At 55.1% G+C, this 21926-nt stretch overlaps 1 protein-coding gene across 50 annotated transcripts in view; it reads left to right on the plus strand.

Annotated features, from left to right (window-relative positions):
- The window catches only part of OBSCN (obscurin, cytoskeletal calmodulin and titin-interacting RhoGEF), a 162134-nt gene that overhangs the window by 96262 nt on the left and 43946 nt on the right, over window positions 1-21926 (plus strand). For 45 of the 50 annotated variants that reach the window (XM_032242118.1, XM_032242121.1, XM_032242122.1 and 42 more), the window contains 14 exons: window positions 164-430; window positions 521-793; window positions 1340-1612; window positions 2287-2483; window positions 2672-2747; window positions 6584-6856; window positions 7757-8023; window positions 8752-9024; window positions 9631-9906; window positions 10448-10735; window positions 10874-11155; window positions 11865-12238; window positions 14435-15305; window positions 16405-16683. In XM_032242118.1, coding sequence (XP_032098009.1) covers window positions 164-430; window positions 521-793; window positions 1340-1612; window positions 2287-2483; window positions 2672-2747; window positions 6584-6856; window positions 7757-8023; window positions 8752-9024; window positions 9631-9906; window positions 10448-10735; window positions 10874-11155; window positions 11865-12238; window positions 14435-15305; window positions 16405-16683 — 4269 coding nt within the window. The remainder of the gene's footprint in view (window positions 1-163; window positions 431-520; window positions 794-1339; window positions 1613-2286; window positions 2484-2671; window positions 2748-6583; window positions 6857-7756; window positions 8024-8751; window positions 9025-9630; window positions 9907-10447; window positions 10736-10873; window positions 11156-11864; window positions 12239-14434; window positions 15306-16404; window positions 16684-21926) is intronic. The other 5 variants (XM_032242154.1, XM_032242155.1, XM_032242163.1 and 2 more) reach the window with 2 other exon arrangements.

Below are 21926 nucleotides of genomic sequence, written 5' to 3' on the forward strand. Positions count from 1 at the left end.
CGGCTCCACAGGGTGGGGGTCGGACCTGGCCCAAGGCCCTGCTCCTTCCCAGTAGCTGCTCTATGCGGTTCCCCTCCCCACCCTTCCCTGTATCACGCCCGCTGTGTGTTCCCTGTTATAGCCCTTCAGGGACCTGCCCTCATGCCCCGTTCCTCCCCCACAGCGGCACCTGTGCGGTTCCTCCAAGAGCTGCAGCCCCAGGAGGTGGACGAGGAAGACACGGCGCACCTGCGCTGTGAGCTGAGCCAGGCGGGTGCCAGCGTGGAGTGGCGCAAGGGCTCCCTGCAGCTCTTCCCTTGTGCCAAGTACCAGATGGTTCAGGACGGGGCCGCTGCGGAGTTGCTGGTACGCGGTGTGGAGCAGGAGGACGCGGGTGACTACACGTGCGACACGGGTCACATGCAGAGCACAGCCAGCCTTTCCGTTCGTGGTGAGCTGCTTGCCAGCCCTGCCTCCCACAGCCCTTCACCCTTGGTCAGTGGCCAGGGGCACTAAGTGTGCCTTCCTGCATCTCCCCCAGTCCCCAGGCCCAAGTTCAAGACCCGGCTGCAGAGCCTGGAGCAGCAGACGGGTGCCGTAGCCCGGCTGTGCTGTCAGCTGAGCGACGCAGACCCGGGGGCCACGGTGCAATGGCTCAAGGAGGGCATGGAGCTGCACGCGGGCCCCAAGTATGAGATGAGGAGCCAGGGGGCCATGCGGGAGCTGCTGATCCACCAACTGGAGGCTAAGGACACGGGCGAGTATGCCTGTGTGACAGGTGGCCAGAAAACCGCTGCCTCCCTCAGGGTCACAGGTGAGCCTTGGGGCCTCCGGGAGGAGAGGGGGAGCCGCTCCCTGCCATCCACCCCTCATGGTGGCCTTCTGGGTGTACCTGAGCCCTGCTCTCACGCTGTCCTCCTCCTCACCCCCACACCTCCCAGTGTCCCTGTCGGGGATCTCTGGGAAATAGGCTGTGGCCCCTCAAGCCCACCTGCGGCCGGCGTGTGGGTGCCCTGCTGACCGCTCCTATTTCTCCCGCAAGCCTTGCCTCCCTGCTGTGCTGGCCAGGGTGGGGCTGCAGTATTCGAGTAGACAGGCTCCCATGACCCTTCCCAAGGATTCCTCAGACACAACTTCCTCTTGGCCTACACCCCTGGCCCAGGTTCTGTCCCTGAAGAGCTGTCATGGTGGGATCTGTGCTTGTGAGCACATCAGGGGACGGAAACCATGTGGGACAGATGGGCCGTGGCAGAGGAGTGTGAGGCTGCCCAGGAAGGCTTCCTGGAGGAGGAGGCATGGGATTTTGGCCTGGGCTCTTTTACTTGGCTGGTAAAGGGGACCCTCTCACCTCACCCCTCAGAGCCCGAAGTGACCATTGTGCGGGGGCTGGTTGACGCGGAGGTGCCGGCCGATGAGGATGTTGAGTTTAGCTGCGAATTGTCCCAGGCTGGAGCCACAGACGTGCAGTGGCGCCTGCAGGGCCTGCTGCTGCAAAGCAACGAGGTGACAGAGGTGACCACGCAGGATGGCCGAGTCCACATCCTGCGGCTGAAGGGTGTGACGCCTGAGGACGCTGGCACTGTCTCCTTCCACGTGGGCGGCCATGCTTCCTCCGCCCAGCTCACTATCAGAGGTAGCCGCAGGCAGGCCCCACCAGTGACTGCACTGGGGACGCAGACAGCAAAGGTCCCTGCCTTTGAAGCCTGGGGGCCTGGCAGGGAGGGGGACCTGTGAGCTGGCACTTCAGGGTGGCCCCAGGATGTCAGGGGAGAGTGGGGTAGGTGGCCGTTGGCTTCCCATAGGTTGACACAGTGTTGGAGTTTGGGTCTTGGCCCTCGTGGGGGCCACTGCAAACCAGGGTCACTGCAAGCCATAGCCCACTCTCAGCCGTCAGTCATCTGCACTGTCTCCTCTAGTTCTCACCCGGGTCCCATTTACCCACCTGTCATCCATCCTTCCATCCATCCATTTATCCATTCACCCATCCGTCCACCCATTCACCATCCGTCCTTCATCTCTCTAATCCATCGATCCATCCACAGTCCTATTTATCCATTGATCAGCCATCCATCCATCCACCTATTATCCATCCATTCATTCCTCCATTGATCCATTTACCCTTCCACTGTCCATCAGAGCAGACTCTGCCTGCAGCTGGAGTGGGGAGCTGAGAACAGACCCCCATGTGCTTATCTTTGTGCATTTGGGGAGGATACCCAGGGATGGACTCCCAGGACAATAAGACTCTGCTGATTGAGGGGGTACCTCAGATGCTGAGGCTGACACCCATGCGTCCCCTGTGTCCAGCTCCTGAGGTGACCATCCTGGAGCCCCTGCAGGATGTGCAGCTCAGCGAGGGCCAGGATGCCAGCTTCCAGTGCCGGCTATCCAGAGCGTCAGGCCAGGAAGCCCGCTGGGCTTTAGGAGGCGTGCCCCTGCAGGCCAACGAGATGAACGACATCGCTGTGGAGCAGGGCACACTCCACCTGCTCACCCTGCACAAGGTGGGGCCCCTGGGTCCCGTGCGTACCAGGATGGGGATGCTTCCCACTGCATTTGGGAAGGTCTTTCACCAGGGGTGTGTTGGTGGGGGGTGATGAGCCCCTGTCATGGAGGTCTGGCAAGATGGCTGGGCTCCTCCTGGTCGGGATGGGGCTCCCAGGGTCAAGCATGTTTCTCCCTGATTCCTCAGGTGACCCTTGAGGATGCTGGAACTGTCAGCTTCCACGTGGGCACATGTAGCTCCGAGGCCCAGCTGAAAGTCACAGGTGGGCAGCCCCCTTCCACACCAGTCCCCCAGCTTCCTGGGCACCAGAATATCCTACCCATTGGTGCTGTCCGCGGGTGGGGGCAGAAATCTAAGACTTCCAAAAGTGATCTTGTCTTGGGGCTGGCAATTTTCCAACTCCTGGCCACTGAAGCCATGGACCAGAGAGGTCACTGGGGGTTAGGCTGGTGAAGATAGTCTTGAGAAATTCCAGGGCATGTGGGAGTCCCTCTCCGGGATTAATGCCACTTGCAGGAGGGAGATGGGGGCCCAGCTGCCACAGGCTTGGGCCCTAAGGTAAGGCAGGACCTTCCTGACTTCCACCCTCCCGGTGCCGCCTCCTATGATACGGATGCAGGCACATGCCAACAGGCACATGGATGCAGGCACATGCCAACACATCCACGTTTACACACATCTGCCTGCCTCAGGCTCGAAGGTGCAGGTGCAAAAGCATGCCTGTGACAAGTGTACAGATTTGGGCAAGCATGCAAAAGGATTTTAGGAACCTTCAGCTTGGGTTACACCTTGCCCCCAGAGCTGGCCATCCCTGAGTGCTTGTCCTTGAGTGCTCTTCCCCAACTGTCCTACCCCTAGGCCTCAGTCAGGTCCCATCTGTGTCCTCATCATCTATCCATTCATCCATTTATCCATTCACCTATCCACCTTCCATCCATCTGCTATGTGTCATCAACCCGTCATCTATCCATTCATCTATCATCCATCCTTCTACCATCTGTCCATCAATCCATTTGAAATCTATCCATTCATCCATCCAGCATCCACACACCTACCGTCTGTGCATTCACCGTCCACCGTCCGTCCATCCACTTACTATTCATCTTTCCATCCTGCTGCTCAGCCATTGATCCATCCGCATCCATCCCTCCACACGCCCATCCATCCGCTATTCATCCATTTACTATCCATCTATCCATCTGCTACCCATCCTTCCATTCATCTACCATCCACCCATCCATCCATCTAGTCACCTGTCTGCCATTCATCTACCCTTCCCCCATCCACTCACGTATTCATCATTCACTCAGCCACTATCCACCTGTCTTTCCATTCATCCACTGTCTATTCACCATCCATCATACATTCACAATCCAGCTCTATCCATTCATTCACAATGGAACATACCCTCTAAGCTCCTAACCAAGTCCTGAGCCTCACGATGGGCTGGATGCAGTCTGCCCTCAGGGAGTCCCCAGTCCGTTGGGGGAGTTGGACATGGAGGTAGTGTGTCCTTCATCCTAGGTGCCACCTCCCACTCCCAAGTCGTTAGGAGGAGACAGATGCACTCAGTTCTGTGGCCTGTGGGTTTGGGAAAGGATCCAGATGCCAGTGCCCTCCAGTTGAGTGATGAAGATGGGGAGTTTCCCAGGTGTCCTGAGCAGGGGCAGGATAGCAGGGGCCTGGTGTGGTCGTTGCAGTGGGCAACTGTATGGAGCCGCATGGAGCTGGGCTGTGCTTTGGCCCCTGTCTTGGTGAGGGGCTCTCAGCCTGGGTGAGCTGGCTCACATACAGACACCTGGCTGTGACCTGTAGTAAGGGCCCGGGCGCCGGTGTGTAAATGGGTGCCCATCCCAGGTAGGTGGTGTGGTGTAAGAGCTGGGAAACTGCTGGAGACAAGAATGGAAAGCTGGTGGAGCAAGATGAGGAGGTGGCCAGATGTGCACTTGGGGAAGACTGGAGGGCAGGCCTGGAGCTGGTGCTGGGGTGTCAGTGGTGCACGCGAGGGAGAGCGTGGAGGGGCTTCCAGTGGAAGGCCTGCTCGGGAGGGCGCAGGGGCTGATCTGCCTGGTGTGGCCCTGATGGGTGGCTGGTGTCTGGAAGTGCTCCCCACTCACGCTCCCTCACTCCATGGGATGCAAGTCTCTGGACTTCGCCAACTGCAGTTTCTCTCTCTTTGTGAGGAGGCTCACAGGAAGGCCTCGGGAAATTTTTCAGGGGCAAGCAAGGATGGAGGGCAGCAGGTGGTGGAATAAGCCTTTGGTTCTGTCTTCCTCTCTTGCCTGTGGTGTGCGGGGTTCAGCTGTGTGGGCACAGTAGCCTGGGCACGTTCTCCTCTGCCGAGACCACCCTGAGTTTCCGTCTGAGCGGTAGCTGGGTGGAGGGAGGAGAGTGTGGAGGGCACAGGGCAGGCAGTGACCACACATCACATGTCTGGACAGCCCCTCGAGCTTGGGCCCTGCTGTGTGACCAGGAGGGGAGTGGTTGCCACTCAACATTAGGGCCCTGGAATTCTGGACTGAAGGGACCTTGGAGGACATCTGGACAGACTGCCCTCTTGGGATGGGAGAAGTGTCTGCTTCCACACCCCCGGGACAGGGAGCTCATTTCTCAGGCGAACTCCCACACTCTCACAGCAGCAGGCCCTGTGGCTGCTCCCTCCCAACCCACACTGGGTCAGACAAGGCACCAAATGCCAGAAAGAACCCCAGCCATGGGGCTCGGAGCTTGTGCTTCTGAGAAGGGCACATGTGCCTGTCGTCAGCCTCCTGTGGGTGAGACCAGGCATGTTCTGAAGGGGTGTGTGGGGTGTGGGTCTGTGAGTTGGGGCTGAGCCCCTCTCCATAGGCTCACTGTGAGCGGCCTTTGTGTCTCCCTCTGTGATCAGGGTGGGCCAGCTGGCCTGGGTGGAGTTCTAGACCCTAACCCTAGGTCACTCTCCCGGCCTGGGTGGTACCGGCTCTGGCAGACCCCAGGGTGGCCCTGTACCAGTTTCTGGCCCCAGGCTATTCTAGCAAGTCCCACTTTTGGCAGGGGTGAGGGGGTGAGCTATGATGTAGCCTCAACCTCCTGGGCTCAAGCCGTCCTCCCACCTCAGCCTCACGAGGAGCTGGGATTACAGGCACAGGATGCCTCCACAAGGTCTTACCATGTTGCCCAGGCTGGTCTTGAACTCCTGGGCTCAAACAGCCCTCCTACCTTGACCTCCCAAAGTGCTGGGATTATAAGCGTGAGCCACTGTGCCTGGCCAGTTCCCACGTCTGACACCAGTTCTACAGAACAACACGATCACTATTTTTCTCCTGTTATTCCCTCAGCACAGAACACTCTGACCAGATGTCTGGGGGCCACACATCAAGCGATTCTCTAGCAGACAGCAACTGGCTGTCTACAATTCAGTTCAATTCTGATGCTTTCTACTTGGAGTTAGAGTCAGAGTTCACAGATTAAGGGCTCAGTCCGACAAGACTGCCCTCACTCAGATGCCAGTGGGAAGTCCCAGGCCACCCATACTTTTGACAGAACAGCTGTGAAATGGGGTTCCCACTACCCCTCCTTGAGTTTGATTTACTTGCTAAGACAGCTCCCAGAATTCATAGAAACACTTGTATTGAGCAGCTGCTATAAAGGATACAGCTCAGGAACAGCCGTGTAGAAAAGATTTAAAGGGCAAAGACCTTCCACGTCCTCTGTGGGTGTGCCATGCCCCCAACTCTCCACGCCTTCACCGACCTGGGGACGCACCAAATCTCATTCAGAGTTTTCATAGAGCATCATCTCTGACCCCCTCTCCGTGTCCTAAAGGAGAGACAGTGGGAAACTTCCAACCCTCTAAACACTTGGCCTTTCTAAAGGCCCATTCTGATGCTGTCCAGGACCCCTACCTGAGCCACCTCATTAACATAAACTCAGGTGTAGTCAAAGGAGCACACTGTGAACACTCAGGGACTTCTGAGGGCTTTAGATCCTCTGTGCCAGGAACCGAGGACAGAGACCCAATCTAGTGCCACACCCCCACACCAGTGAACCCTAAAGTGGCCCAGTCCTGTGGACTCCAGGGTGCCCTAGCCTGGCCCTTCTTCTTACCCTCCTGTGCAGAGGCAGCGCCGTGCCTGGTACGTGGCTTGCAGAATGTGGATGTCTTCGCGGGGGAGGTGGCCACGTTCTCCTGTGAGGTGTCTCACGCGGGTGGGCCGGAGGCCCGCTGGTGGCTGGATGGGACCCTGCTACAGGATGGCCCCCAGAGCGCCATCGCTGTGCGTGAAGGGACTTTTCACTCCCTGACGCTCTCAGGCCTGGGGGTGGCCGACTCCGGCACCATCACCTTCCGCGCAGGGGCCCTGGTCTCCATGGCCAAGTTGTTGATCAAAGGTATTGGCCAATGGGAATCCCCGCCATGCTGGCACTTTTGTGTGCTTCCTGCAGCCTCTTGGGATCAGGGATTGGCCCCCAGGGTCACAGGCTGGGCACCACTCTATGCATGCTGTCTGCCTGCAGCGGCACAGGTGGGCATGCAGGGTGGGTGAGAAGCCTGGGCTTAGGGACTGGTATAGCTGGACACCAGTCTGTGCCCTGCGGGTCACCACCTTGCTGGCTGCACGTGCCCAGCCGTGAAACCCAGTCCCTTGTGGAGGCAAGAGCAGCCCTGCGCAGCCTGCCCCTGCTCGCACTTGCTTCCCCCGCTGTGAGCTCAGGCTGGCTTTGTGCCCTTCTGGGAAAGAGCTGGCCATACAGGAGCCCCTCCCAGTGACTCACATGGTGCCTTTGCCCCCTGTACACCCTCATAGAAAATGTGGAAGGTTCACCCAGGTCCCAGGGGCGAACAGTCATTTGTGGAGTAGGATTTGGACAGGTGGAGATGGGACGGGGACCCCAAGAGAGATGGCATTAGGAGCAAGCTGGGCTGGGGCTCTGGCTCCTGAGCCAGGGTCAGAGGACATTTGGAGAGGGGGACTTTGGGGGCTGTGTGTCCCTTGGGGTAGTGTGCCCAGGGCCAGAGGGAAGTAGGGGCAAAAGGGACCAGGAGGGGCCCACCGGGAAAGAGAGCAAGCCCGACAGTGCTATCTGCCATGGGTGGGGGTGAGACGTGTCTGCAGTGGATGGGTGGGCCCCCTTCCCTGGGCCACGTGCCTGGCGGTCACTGCCCAGCCATTGCCTGCCACAGCTCTGCGCTTGCTGCCACTGAAGCCGCTGACGCTGACAGCAGAGGGAGGGAAGGCTGCGGAGGCTCAGCCGTGGGGGCTGACGTGTATCCGGCATGTTGGCCGACAGATCCTGTGGTGGAGGTGGTCAGTGCCATGCAGGACCTGGCTGTGGAGGAGGGCGGCTCAGCCGAGCTCCTCTGCCAGTACTCACGGCCTGTGCAGGCCACGTGGAAGACGGACGAGCGGGAGGTGCGCGCGGATGGGCGCCGTGTCATCATAGAGCAGGACTGGAACGTGGCCAGGCTGACCTTCAGGCCGGCCTTGCCCTGTGACAGTGGCATCTATTCTTGTGAGGCTGCGGGCACCCGCGTAGTGGCCCTGCTGCAAGTGCAAGGTGAGGCCGCCTGGGGGGCAGCCCCAGGCCCGGGGTCGCTTTGGCACAGCTTGGGCCACACAGTGACAGAGGAACGACAGGTGGTGTCTGGTAGTGCTGGGACGTAGGTGGCTCGGACAGGTGGCAACAGGCCCTGGAGGTGGCAGGCTCGCTGCACCAGGAGCTGAGCTGTGGGCAGGCAGGGCGCGCACAGCTGCTGGGCTTGTGGCTTCCATGAGGAGTGTGTGGCCAAATTTGAGACTCCTAGATGTGAACCCACAGGAGAATTAGAGAGGGAGGGGAGAGCGGAGGGCAGTGGACTTGGGAGGAGGTCTCTGGTTGGTGTGAGTCTGAGCAAGGCATCCCAGTGGCCAGGCAGCGGGTCTGGGAGCTCTGTTTGGGGTGCGGAGAAAGGGCTGTTCCCAGACCTGAAGCTGCAGCAGGGCCCTGGCGAGTAAAGCCCAGCTCGAGCCTCATGTCTGCGTTTGAGCCCAGTTGTGCGGTTGGCAAGTTTTTAGTCTCATAAACACCTGTGAGGTTTCTCACCTGTGAGGTCAGGAGCCCAGTGCCAAAGTGAGCAGGGCGTGGCGTGGAGGTGGTCAGTGCCATGCCCTGGACGCTGAGTGCCCCCCTCCACGTAGCCTCAGGGAAGGGGCATTTTGTTTGGCTTTTTGTAGTTTTCAGGGCTCTCCCTGGGGACGTGGGGACGCTGGAAGTGTAGACTGGTCTGAGACTCTCTCTCCCTGCAGCCAAGAACACGGTGGTGCGGGGGCTGGAGAATGTGGAGGCGCTGGAGGGCGGCGAGGCGCTGTTTGAGTGCCAGCTGTCCCAGCCCGAGGTGGCCGCCCACACCTGGCTGCTGGACGACGAACCCGTGCGCACCTCGGAGAACGCCGAGGTGGTCTACTTCGAGAATGGCCTGCGCCACCTGCTGCTTCTCAAAAACTTGCGGCCCCAGGACAGCTGCCGGGTGACCTTCCTGGCTGGGGACATGGTGACCTCTGCGTTCCTCACGGTCCGAGGTGACTGCGCGGTGTTGGTGCGGGGCAGGCCGGATCCCTCCCACTAGAGGCTGCGGTGGGCGGGCGGGCTGCAGAGGGCTGGGACTGGGGGCTCCGGCTGCAGAGGGGCGTCAGGGGCGGAGGCCCTGGGGCTGCGGGGAGGGCGGGAGAAGAGAGCGACACGAGGGACGGGGTTCGCCAGGGGTTGCTCCTTCCACCTGAGGCCCAGAGCCACCTGCTCCGCAGTGGATAGGAGCCCCCAGCCCGGGGCCCAGGAGGGGTGGCACGGTGCGTGCGTCCTGTGCTGAGACAAGAGGTGCCTCAGAGCTGGGAGGGGACGTGTTGGTCTCTGGAACCCATAGGAGGCTGGGTTGAAGGCAGGAAGGACGGAGCAGGGCTGAGGGCCAAGCAGGGGTGTCCCCGTGGGAGGCTGGGCTGCCCTCACCAGAGGGGCTCGTGGGGCCACAGGTAGGGAGCTTCGGTCTCCCAGACCCCTCCCACCCACGCATATGTGACGAAGCGAGGGTTGGAAGCCCAGGCACCGGCCAGGCTGGTCGGAAGCCCAGGCACCAGGCCAGCACAAGCTCAGGCCCTCGTCCTCACACCCCTTCCCCCGCATGGCCGCAGGCTGGCGCCTGGAGATCCTGGAGCCACTGAAGGATGCGGCGGTCCCGGCCGGCGCACAGGCCCGCTTCACCTGCACGCTCAGCGAGGCGGTGCCGGTGGGAGAGGCGTCCTGGTACATCAACGGCGCTGTGGTGCAGCCAGATGATGCCGACTGGACGGTCGCTGCCGACGGCAGTCACCACGCCCTGCTGCTGCGCGGTGCCCAGCCCCACCACGCCGGGGAGGTCACCTTCGCTTGCCGCGACGCCGTGGCCTCTGCGTGGCTCACCGTGCTGGGTGGGTGGTGGGCGAGCTCCCTGCTCCCTCCCTTGCAGGTCGGTCTAGGGGTGTCCCAGGCTGGGTTCTGCAGCATCTGCCCCCTCCACACCCTCTGGTTGGGCTGCCTGAAGATAGGGGCCTGACCGTGGGAGTTTGGGAGACTGCCCTTGGCCGGGCATAACCATGCATGAGCCCACCACCCTGTGGGTTCCTGAGGCCAAGGTCCCCTCATCCTGCCCCATCTCCTCACCTCCCCCCACCCCCAGTGCACATCTGAGCCCAGCTCTGGGCAGACCAGAGGTAGGAGGGGCTCTGGCCCCAGAGACTGCTGGGGGCTCTCCACGCCGGGTGGCTCCAGGCAGTCTCCATGGGATATGCAGGTGTGCCACCACGGGGCCTGGGCAGCAGCCTGCACTCCCTGAGACATGTGGGCCACTGGCACAGCAGCTCGGAGCCTCAGGGTGCGGCCACCTGCAGGCAGTACAAAGCCCAGTGGCCTCCAGAGGGGCTGTCTGTGCCAACAGGGAGCCGTCGCCTGACCGGTCCCCCTTTCCCCCAGGCCTCCCTGAGCCCCCAGAGGATGCTGAGGTGGTGGCTCGCAGTGGCCACGCTGTGACACTGTCTTGGGCGGCTCCCACGAGCGATGGAGGCGGTGGTCTCTGTGGCTACCGCGTGGAGGTGAAGGAGGGGGCCACAGGCCAGTGGCGGCTATGCCACGATCTGGTGCCTGGACCCGAGTGTGTCGTGGATGGCCTGGCCCCCGGGGAGACCTACCGCTTCCGTGTGGCAGCCGTGGGCCCTGCGGGCGCCGGGGAGCCAGTGCACCTGCCCCAGACTGTGCAGCTTGGTGAGTTGCTACGCTGGGACCTGGGGAGTTCACAGCCTCCACAAGCTGGAGGAGGGAGGGGGGCCTCGGGGTGGGGCCGGCGCTCTGGGTGCATCTTTGCTGATGGGGCCTGTCCTCCTCCATGGACACTGTTCCCAGCAGAGCCACCAAAGCCTGTGCGTCCCCAGCCCTCAGCTCTTGAGAGCCGGCAGGTGGCAGCTGGTGAGGATGTCTGTCTGGAGCTTGAGGTGGCCGCTGAGGCTGGCGAGGTTGTCTGGCACAGAGGGACGGAGCGCATCCAACCCAGCGGGCACTTCGAGGTGGTCTCCCAGGGTCGGCGACAGATGCTGGTGATCAGGGGCTTCACGGCAGAAGACGAGGGCGAGTACCGCTGTGGTCTGGCCCAGGGCTCCACCTGCCCCGAGGCTGCCACCTTCCAGGGTGCGTCCGCCCTGTCCTCCCAGCTCCAGGGTGGGGAGCTCTGGGTGGGGGTGCAGTTTGCCCGCCTTCTCACAGGCTCTCTCAGGGAAGGGCTGAGGGTCCTCTTGAGGACCCCGCCACGTGGGAGAGACCGAGGCTCAGTAGGGAGATGTGCAAACCCCACATGCAGAGCCTCGACGGCCGAGGACAGCCTACTGCACCTGAGCAGGTCCGGGCTGGTGCAGCACTTGGTTCTCCTGTTCTGGTCCCTTTAAGCTTCTGGGCCCCTGTACACAAACATCCCCTGTATTCTGAACTCCCTGCAACTCCTGGTGCTCCAAGCCACCCCACCCTCTGAGGCCCGTCCCCTGCACTCTGAGCCTGAGCCCCTCTGCCTGGCAGCCAGCACTCCCATGAGTCTAGGTGCTGTATCCGAGAAGCAGGGTTAGAAGGGCTCAAATCAGCCCAATTTGCCTTTGCAGAGTCCTTTTCTGTTCCGGGCATCACATGTCCTGTGCAGGGAGGTAGACTGAGGCCCCACTCCAAGTGGGAGAGCCGAGGCTCAGAGGCTCTGAGACTTGCAAAGATTGTGCCATCTGAAGTAGCCAGTGCCAGGCGGGCAGAGAGGCCTAGCAAGGCCACAGACCAGCCACATGCTGATTAGCAGCCCAGGTGGGTCTGGGGTGTTAGCTCTGTCGTAGCCCACTGACCCATCTCCTGCCTTTCTCAGTGGCGCTGAGCCCAGCCTCTGTGGATGAGGGCCCTCCGCAGCCCAGCCTGCCCCCCGAGGCAGCTCAGGAGGGTGACCTGCACCTGCTGTGGGAGGCCCTAGCTCGAAAGCGTCGCATGAGCCGTGAGCCCACGCTGGACTCCATCAGCGAGCTGCCTGAGGAGGATGGCCGCTCGCAGCGCCTGCCCCAGGAGGCAGAGGAGGTGGCACCTGACTTCTCCGAAGGCTACTCCACGGCTGATGAGCTGGCACGCACTGGAGAGGCTGACCTTTCACACACCAGCTCTGATGACGAGTCCCGGGCAGGCACCCCTTCCCTGGTCGCCTACCTCAAGAAGGCGGGGAGGCCAGGCACGTCACCACTGGTCAGCAAGGTGAGCACCCCAACTTGGCCTGCAAGGAGAGGTCTGAGACCTTCGCCATCCTTCCATCCCTCCATCCATCCATCCATGCATCCACTATTCATTCATCCACTATTCATCCACCCATAAATGCATCTATTCATCTATCATTTTTTCTTCTATTCATCTGCTCATCTACCATTCATCCATCTATCCATGCATCCATTTATCCACCTTTACTTCCTTCCATGTACCCATCCATGCATCTGTCCATCCACCATCCATCCATGCATCTGTCCATCCATCATCCATCCATGCATCTGTCCGTCCACCATCCATCCATGCGTCCATCCACCATTCATCCATCCATTCATGCATCCATCTACCATTCATTCACCTATCCGTGCATCCATCCATTCTTCCTTCCACCTACCCATCTACCATTTATCCACCTGTGCATCATCCATCCTTCCACTCAGCCATCTGCCATCCATCCATTCATGCATCCATCTTTCCATCCTTCCCTCCTTCTACCATCCATCCATTCATACATCTGTTCTTTCCTTTCATCTGTTTATTCGTCATCCGTCTACCATCATCCATCCATTCATCCATCTTTCCATCCACCCGTCCACCACCAATCCATTCATGCTTCTGCCTTTCCTTCCTTTCATCTGTTCGTCATCCATCCACCATTCATCCACTTGTCTCTGCATCCACCCATCCTTCCTTCCATCCACCCATCCACTATTCATTCATCTATGTGTCCATCCATCCATCTGCCATCCATCCATTCATGCATTCATCTTTCCATCCTTGCATCGTTCTACCATCCACCCAGTCATACATTTGTCTTTCTTTCCTTTCATCTGTTTATTCATTATCCATCCGTCCATCCGTCACCGATCCACTCATGCTTCTGTCTTTTCTTCCTTTCATCTATTCATCACCCACCCATCCTTCCACCCACCCATACATGAGCCACCCGTCAGTGCATGCATTTATTCTCTTCTGTCCATCCACCATCCATCCTTCAATCCATGCATCTATTTTTCTTTCCATTTATGTTTCCATTCTTCCGTTTATTCATTCATCCATTCATGCATTCATTCTTTTTTCCTTTAATCCGCCCATCTACTTATGTGTCCATTTTCCTTTACTTTTTTTTTCTTTTCTTTTCATGTTCGACACCAACTTGAACCAGACCTTTACTTTCATCTATTCATTCACCTGCCATCTGTTCATCCATATGTTCATCTTTCCTTCCTTTCTTCCATCTATCCATCCATGCACACATTCTTCCTTCCATCAGTCATCCATCCACCCATCTGCCATCTGTGTACTCATCCATCCATCATCTATTCATCATCCTACCGTCTGTCCATTCATCTATCCGTCATCCTTCCATCTGTCCATCCATGCCTGTATCCATTCATCATCCATCTATCATCCTTCCATCTGTCCAGCCATGCATGCATCCATCCTTCCTTCTTTTCATCTATTTATCCATCGTTCTCTCTGACTTGCATCTGTCTACCCACTGTCCATTCATGTATCCACCCAGCATACTTCCATTCATCCATCCATCTGCTCTCCATGGGCCACTCCTGTGCCTGTTCACCTGTTTATTGATTTATCTGTCATCCTGTTTACCCACCCATAACAACTGTACAACTCCATTCATCTGCTGTTTATTATCCATCCACTATTCGTCCATGATCTATTCCTGCACTTGTTCACCTGCTCGTCTGTTTATCTGCCAGCCTGTTTACCCACTCATCCACCCATACCACCATCTGTCTAACCATTCACTCATCCGCCAGCCACTTGCCCACCCATACATGCAGACACCTGTTCTCCCATTCAACCCTCTGTTCATCGGTGTATCTCTCCATCCTCCCTGCACCCACCCAGTCCTATACCTGCCTGACTGTTAAAACTTTTGCCTAAAGAGTTGGAACTGGCCTATTCATGGTGATCTTCACAACCCTGTTCATCCCTGTCTGGGTGACTGTGTCAAGTGATTTCCAGGAAGTGGGTCTGCCTTTTGGGAGGTGCTGTCGGACATCTAGGTCAGTTGAGGCTAGTGTGGGTCCAGTTGGTAAGAGGAAAAACGGCATACTGGAGTGAGACCTGGAGCTGTCCCCGCCATGCGTCCCGTGCTAGTCCTGCCCTGTTTCTGGCCTCAGTTTCCCTATCTCACCATGACATCAGGCTCTGTGCCCACAGGTCGGGGCCCCAGCAGCCCCCTCTGTGAAGCCACAGGAGCAGCAGGAGCCACTGGCTGCTGTGCGCCCACCTCTGGGAGACCTGAGCACCAAAGACCTGGGTGATCCCTCAATGGACAAGGCAGCTGTGAAGATCCAGGCCGCCTTTAAGGGCTACAAGGTTCGGAAAGAGATGAAGCAGCAGGAAGGGCCCGTGTTCTCCCACACATTTGGGGACACTGAGGCACAGGTGGGGGATGCCCTGCAGCTGGAGTGTGTCGTGGCCAGCAAGGCAGATGTGCGAGCCCGCTGGCTGAAGGATGGCGTGGAGCTGACTGATGGGCGGCACCACCACATTGACCAGCTTGGGGATGGCACCTGCTCTCTGCTGATTACTGGCCTAGGCCGTGCTGATGCTGGCCACTACACCTGCCAGGTGAGCAACAAGTTTGGCCAGGTAGCCCACAGTGCCTGCGTGGTGGTCAGTGGGACAGAGAGTGAGGCTGAGAGCTCCTCCAGCGGTGAGCTGGATGATACCTTCCGGCGGGCCGCCCGGCGGCTGCACCGGCTCTTCCGCACCAAGAGCCCGGCTGAGGTTTCAGACGAGGAGCTGTTCCTGAGTGCAGATGAGGGCCCTGCAGAGCCAGAGGAGCCCGCAGACTGGCAGACGTACCACGAAGATGAGCATTTCATCCGCATCCGTTTTGAGGCACTCACTGAGGCCCGCCAGGCGGTAACCCGCTTCCAGGAGATGTTTGCCACGCTGGGCATCGGAGTGGAGATCAACCTTGTGGAGCAGGGGCCCCGGAAGGTGGAGATGTGCATCCGCAAAGAGGCCCCTGCACCTGGGGCGCCTCCAGAGCCAGCGCCCAGCCTGCTGACTTCTGATGCCGGTGAGTCTGCATGAGCCTCGGTCTGGGGTCCAGAGCCAGGGTGGAGAGGCAGGCGGAGGCAGGGGAGAAGGAGCCGGGCTAGTTGTGGCCAGAGTCTGCTGCAGGCTCAAGGGGTTACCTGTGCCCACCATTGGGCTCTTTGCAGGTGCAGCCCACTGGGTATGAACAGCTCTGACTTTGAGGTTAAATAGAGGTTAAAATCTATTTGAACTCCAACTCTGTCTCTTACTAGCTGTGTGCTTTGGGAGAAACTGCTTAGCTTTCCCATGTGTGAAATGATGTGAAAGCCAGTTGTACCTTGGTATACACAGAGGATGGATTTCAGAACCCTCATGCGTACCCAAGTCCACACATACTCAAGTCCCCAGATGAGCCCTGCAGAACCTGTGCACTGAAAAGTCAGCCCTCCCTGTACAGGGTTTCGCATCCTGCAAGTGCTATATATTTTGATCCACATTTGGTTGAAAAAAATCCGTGTATAAGTGGACCCAAGCAGTTCAAGTGCCTGTTGTTCAAAGGTCGTGCGTACTCACTCCCTAGAATTTTATTTTTTAAATGAGACTCTGAAATGTAACCTGTATAAAATGCTGCATTCCTCATGGTCCGGTCTGCATACCATTTCCCATTCAAGCATCTAGGAGTCATTGAAAAGCCGTTTCCCTATTTACTTGTATCTCTCTAGGAATGTTAAGGAGGGTGTGATGAATATCCCACATGTTATTTCTTGAAACTGCTCTCCAGTTTTGAGCTTCCCCCTCACTTTGAGTCCCTCACCTGCTCCTCCTGGACTTACAGACCACATAGTCTTCATCTTTGCTTTACCTCCCTTTTCCTCCGTTTCCAGCCCCTTCTCCCTTTCGCCTCAAAGTAGCTTGGGAAGCAAGCTGGCAAAGAGAATTCTTAGAGAACAAGGAAGAGAGAGAGGCTTAGCGGGTGAAGACACCATTCTGTTTAGCTGTTAGGGTCTCCGAGTGCTCCCATGTGAATGATTGCTCTGTACGTCATGTGTGTCAAACCGTTCCTCTGGTGGTGACTTGCTTGTATGTGGCAGCCAGACATGATCATTGTTCCCTGGGGCTAACTCAGCCATCTTTCCCAGCCCCGGTGTTCCTGACCGAGTTGCAGAACCAAGAAGTGCAGGATGGATATCCTGTGAGCTTTGACTGCGTGGTGACGGGTCAGCCCATGCCCAGTGTGCGCTGGTTCAAGGATGGGAAGTTGTTGGAGGAGAATGACCACTACATGATTAATGAAGACCAACAGGGTGGCCATCAGCTCATCATCACAGCCGTGGTGCCAGCAGACATGGGCGTCTACCGCTGCCTGGCTGAGAACAGCATGGGGGTCTCCTCCACCAAGGCCGAGCTCCGTGTGGACTGTGAGTGCTGCTCTCTGATTTGGCGTCTCCAGGTTGGTGGTGTAGGGGCTCCTGAGTTCGGCTTGAGGATGGTTGAGAGAACATTCATCTCAGGCCAGGCAGGATTTGGGGCCTCAGTGTCTTGTGGCTGATGGAAAGCTCTCTGGGAGCTCAGGCCAAGACAGGTCCCCCGTCCGCAGCCCCTTGGGGTAGGGGGTTGAGGGATATCATCTCTGTGAGAGGCATCCTGGCTGGGATGGAGGCCCAGGAAGGTTTGGAAGTGGACCTTATGGAGTGGGGTGAGTGGGTCAAGAAGGGTGAGTCCAGCCTACCCCAGGGTCCCTTTTGAAGGCTGTCGAATGGCTTGATGAGGAAGCCTCTCAGGAGAAACCCGGGCTGAGGCGGATGGTTCGTGGCACTGTGGCATTGTGAGAAGCATTTACCCAACCTTTGTCCTCCGTTCCTATGCAGAGCTTCTAAATCCCTTGGAATTTCCTGGGGGACAGGAGCGTCTTTTGTTCTAATAAGGTGACTCTTGGTGGTCCCCAGGTAGCTTCAGGATGAGGGCTGCTTTCCAGAAAGATTAAGCCTTTATTAGAAGCCCAAAACTTTCAGCCCTACCTCCATTCTCTCGGGAGGGTAGAGACGCTGGAGGCTAAGGAATCTATCATGTCTGTGTGCTGCAGCCTCCGCACCAACCCGTACACTAAGAGGCTTGGGTAGCTTTCGGGGGGGTGAACACGTGGAGGTGCCAGGACAGTGGCGCCAAGTGCCGCTCTTCTCTCTCACACCTTGCCCTGTGTGTCTTTTCCGTGAGGCTGTTCCTGAGTTATATCCTTCACAGTAAACCACTAGTAGTGAGTCAAGCACTTTTCTGAGTTGTGCAAGCCATTGTGGCAAATTATCCAACACAGGAGGAGGGTTGTGGGAACCTCCAGTTCATAGCCATCCAGTCAGAAGTGTGGGTGGCAGTCCGGGACTTACAGCTGGCATCTGCAGTGGGGACAGCCTTGTGAGACTGATCCGGTTAATGTTTGGGGTGTGTGCTACCTTTGGGCAGTTAGCGTCAGAATGGAATGGATGTGTTGTGCGTCCAGTTGGCATCAGATGTGTTGTGAGTAAAAACAGCTTAGGCACAGAGGATATGCGGAAAGTAAATACGCACATGAAAGATGTGTGACGTCATTAGCCATTAGGGATATTCACGTTAATACCCTGATGAGCTGTCACTGCATACCCACCAGAATGGCTAAAATTAAAAATGGGGATAGCACCAAATGCAAGTGAGGATACGGAGAAACTGGGTCACTCATTCATTCCTGGGGGGAGAGTAAAATGGGCCAGCCACTCTGAAAACACTGTGGCAGCCTCTTACAAAACTAACTGTGTGCTTACCATATAACCCAGCAATTTCTTTTTTTGGCATTTATACCAGAGAAGTGGAAAGATTTCATTCAAACTAAAACCTGCCCTCAAATGTTCATAGGACTTACATTCCTAACAGAGCCAAGTGCTGTGACACTCCAAATGTCCTTCATGGGTGAGTGGTTAAACCATTCACTTATGTACATCTGTTCCATGGAATGCTACTACTCAGCCATAAAAAGGAACTATTGATGAATAATAACTACAATAAAATTGCATCTTATGACGTGAAATTAAATATATAAACATACACTCAATTATGTTCTTGTAAAACTTTTGAAATCTCAAGAAAAGCAATGGATTGCGTCAGTGTTGGTTTCCTGGTTGGATGCTGTAGCATAGTTAGGTGAGATGCTGACGTTGGAGAAAGGTGGATGAAGAATAAATGGAATCTCTGTATCGCTTCATAGAACTGTGTGTGAATTTACAATTATTTCAAAATAAAAAAAATTATTAAAGACAAGTCAATGATCTTAAATAAGAAAAGAACTTACATGTTTATCCACATAGTTCCATCTCTGAGCGCTTCATTCTGTTGCATAGATCTAGGCTTCCCTCTGCCCAAGGACATCTTTTACCGTTTCTTGTATTGTGGGTATGCTGGAATTCCTTCAGATTTGGTGTGTCAGAAAATGTCTTTGCTTCAGTTTTGTTTTTGAAAGATATTTTTCCTAGGACAGTTTTTTCTTTCCATATTTTAAAGACAGTGGTCCACTGTCTTAAAGCTTGCATTGTTTCCAGTGAGAATCAGGATGTCATTCTTATCACTGATTCTCTGTACATGACTTGTCTTTGTATAAGGACTTAAAACTTTTTAAGTATTTGCACACCATGAAATTGATAATTTAATAGTGTACAATTTCGTGGGTTTTAGTGTATTCACAAGGTTGTGCAACCGTCACTTCGGTCTAATAATATGTTCTGGAATATCTAATTCCGGAACATTTTCATCATGCCTGAAAAGAAACCATTGGCAGTTGTCCCCAGTTCTCCCATTCCCCCAGCCCCTGGAAATGACTAATCTACTTTCTGTCTCTATGGGTTATCCTATTCTGGACATTTCCTGTGAGAAGAAGCCTACAATGCATGGCCATGTGTGCCTGCCTTCCTTCACTGAGCATACTGTTGACAAGGTCCATCCGTGTAGTGGTGTGTTGTACTGTCGTACACATTTTTGTGGATGAAAAATATTCCATGGTATGTGGAGTATTGATGCATTTATTGGGTGGCATTTATCCGTCGGAGGTTTTGGCTGTTATGAACAGTGCTGCAGTGAACGTTTGTGTAGTTTGTGTATGAGTGTTTGTGTGAGCGTGTTTTTAGTTTTCTCTTGTATACACCTAGGAGTGGAATTGCTTGGTCATGTGGCAACCTGGCTGAACTCCTAGAGGAACTACCAGCCTTTCCCACAGTAGCCACATCATTTTACACTCCCATGAGCCACGTGCAGGCGTTTCAGTTTCTCCACACCCTTGCCAGGACTTGCTCTTGTTCATCTTTTTGTTACAGCCATCCTAACAGATGTGAAGGGGTACCTCATTGTGTCAATTTGCTTTCATTTCCCTAGTGACTAATGATACCGAACAAGTTTTCATGTGCTTCTTGGCCATTTGTATATCTCTGGAGAAATGTCTATTCAAATCCTTTGGACGTTGTAAAATTGGGTAATTTGTCTTTTATTTTTGAGTTATAGGAGTTCTTCATATATTCTTGATACTAGAGCCTTATCAGATAAAAAGTTTTCAAATATTTTCTCATTCTGTGGGTGTCTTTTTACTTTCTTGAGAGTGTTGCCTGGTTTTTATTCATGTGTTTTTGTCCACTATCTTTTCTTCTGTAATATCCATCCTATAAATTTCATTCATTGTATTTTTTGTCTCCATAAGTTCCACTTGAGTCTTTTAAAATATATTCTGCATCTCTACCTAACGTTTGAATGCAGAGAATACAATTCTAATACCTGTTTTCATGTCTCCTCTACCAGTTCTAACATCTGCATCAGTTCTGGGTTGGTTTCTGTGGATTATTTTCTATGCTATGGTCATCTTTTCCGGTCTCTTGGCATGTCTGGTGATCTTTAATTGAGTGTCTGACATTGTAAGCTTTACCCTGTTGGGATGTTTTGTATTTCTGCAGATCTTCTTGAGCTTTGTTCTGGGATACAGTGAAGAAACTTGGATGGGATTTTATTCGTGGGGCCTGGCTTTTATGATTTCTTTGGTTGCTCCAGAGCAGTGCTCAGTCTAGGGCTAATCACCTCGCACTACCGAGGCAAGAACTTTCCCGAGTAGTCGGTGCCCTTTGAATTAGGAATCTTTCCAGTCTGACTGGTGGAGCCAGGCACTATTCCTGGTACTGTTTCCCTCGTCATTTCAGGTGCGTCTTTCTTCACATGCAAATGCTAGTCAGTATTCTGCCGAGTCCTTGAGGCAGGTCCTTTCTCTGTACAACCTTCTTTTCCCCAGCACTTTGTCTGTGAACTCTAGCTGCCTTAGTCTTTCAGGTCTCTGAGCTCATCTTCTCAACTCAAGGAGTCTGCTTCTGCCTCAGTGTCCCTTCCCTGGCCCTACAAATTCAAGGCAGGAAACTGGAGCAATCATAGGGCTCATCCTTGTTTCCTGTCTTTAAGGAATCACTGCCCTGGCCTGGTGCGCAGTGGCTCGTGACTGTAATCCCAGCATTTTGGGAGGTTGAGGCAGGAGGATCACTTGAGCCTGGGAGGTTGAGGTTGCAGTGAGCTCTGATTGAACCACTGCACTCCAGCCTGGGTGACAGAGTGAGATGCTGTCTCAAAAAACAGAAAAGAAGAGACATAGAATGTATTTTATTTTATTTTACTTTTTTGTATCTCTTAAGATTTTTCATAAGTTATTGGGGTACAGGTGGTGTTTGGTTACATGAGTCAGTTCTTCAGTGGTGATTTGTGAGGCTTTGGTGCACTCATCACCTGACCTGCATACACTGCACCGTGTTCGTCACCCTTTGTCCCCTGCCTCCCTCCCCCTCTTCCCCTGCCGGTCTCTAAAGTCCACCACACCATTCTTAGGCCTTTGCATCCTCACAGCTGCGCTCCCACATGTGAATGAGAACATGTGATGTTGGTTTTTCCATTCCTGGGTTACCTCTCTTAGAATAATAGTCGCCAGTCTCATCCAAGTCACTGCAAATGCTGTTAATTCATTCCTTTGTGTGGTTACGTAGTATTCCATCGTGTAGATACACACCACAGTTTCTTTATCCACTCGTTGCTTGATGGACATTTGGGCTGGTTCCACGGTTTTGCAGTTGTGAACTGTGCGGCTATAAACATTTGTGTGCAGGTATCCTTTTTGAGTAATGACTTACTTTCCTCTGGGTAGATTCCCAGTAGTGGGATTGCTGGAACAAATGGCAGTTCTACCTTTAGTTCTTTAAGGAATCTCCACACTGTTCCATAGAGGCTGCACTGGTTTACATGCCCACCGGCAGTGTAGACGTGTTCCCTGATCACTGCTCCATACCAACATCTCCTGGATTTTGATGACGGCCATCCTTGCAGCAGTGAGGCGGTATCACATTGTGGTTTTGCTTTGCATTTCCCTGATGATTAGTGATGTTGAGACATAGAATATATTTTAAAAACCCAAGTAGAACTTCTAGAGATGATAGAACTTCCAATGGATAGGATTAATAGCAGGTTAGAGAAGATGATTAGAAATTTATTACAGAAGAAAGACTACATCATGCAAGGACATGAGGGAAGAAGGGAGAGGCAGCTCTCTGGGGTCCCTTCTATAAGAGCAGTAATCCCATTGATGGGCGCCCCACCCTTATCCACCTCCCAAGGGCCCACCTCTTCA

The sequence above is a fragment of the Sapajus apella genome, unplaced genomic scaffold (assembly GCF_009761245.1).
Source record: "Sapajus apella isolate SASKATOON/1434 unplaced genomic scaffold, GSC_monkey_1.0 scaffold49, whole genome shotgun sequence".
Taxonomy (NCBI): Eukaryota; Metazoa; Chordata; class Mammalia; order Primates; family Cebidae; genus Sapajus; species Sapajus apella.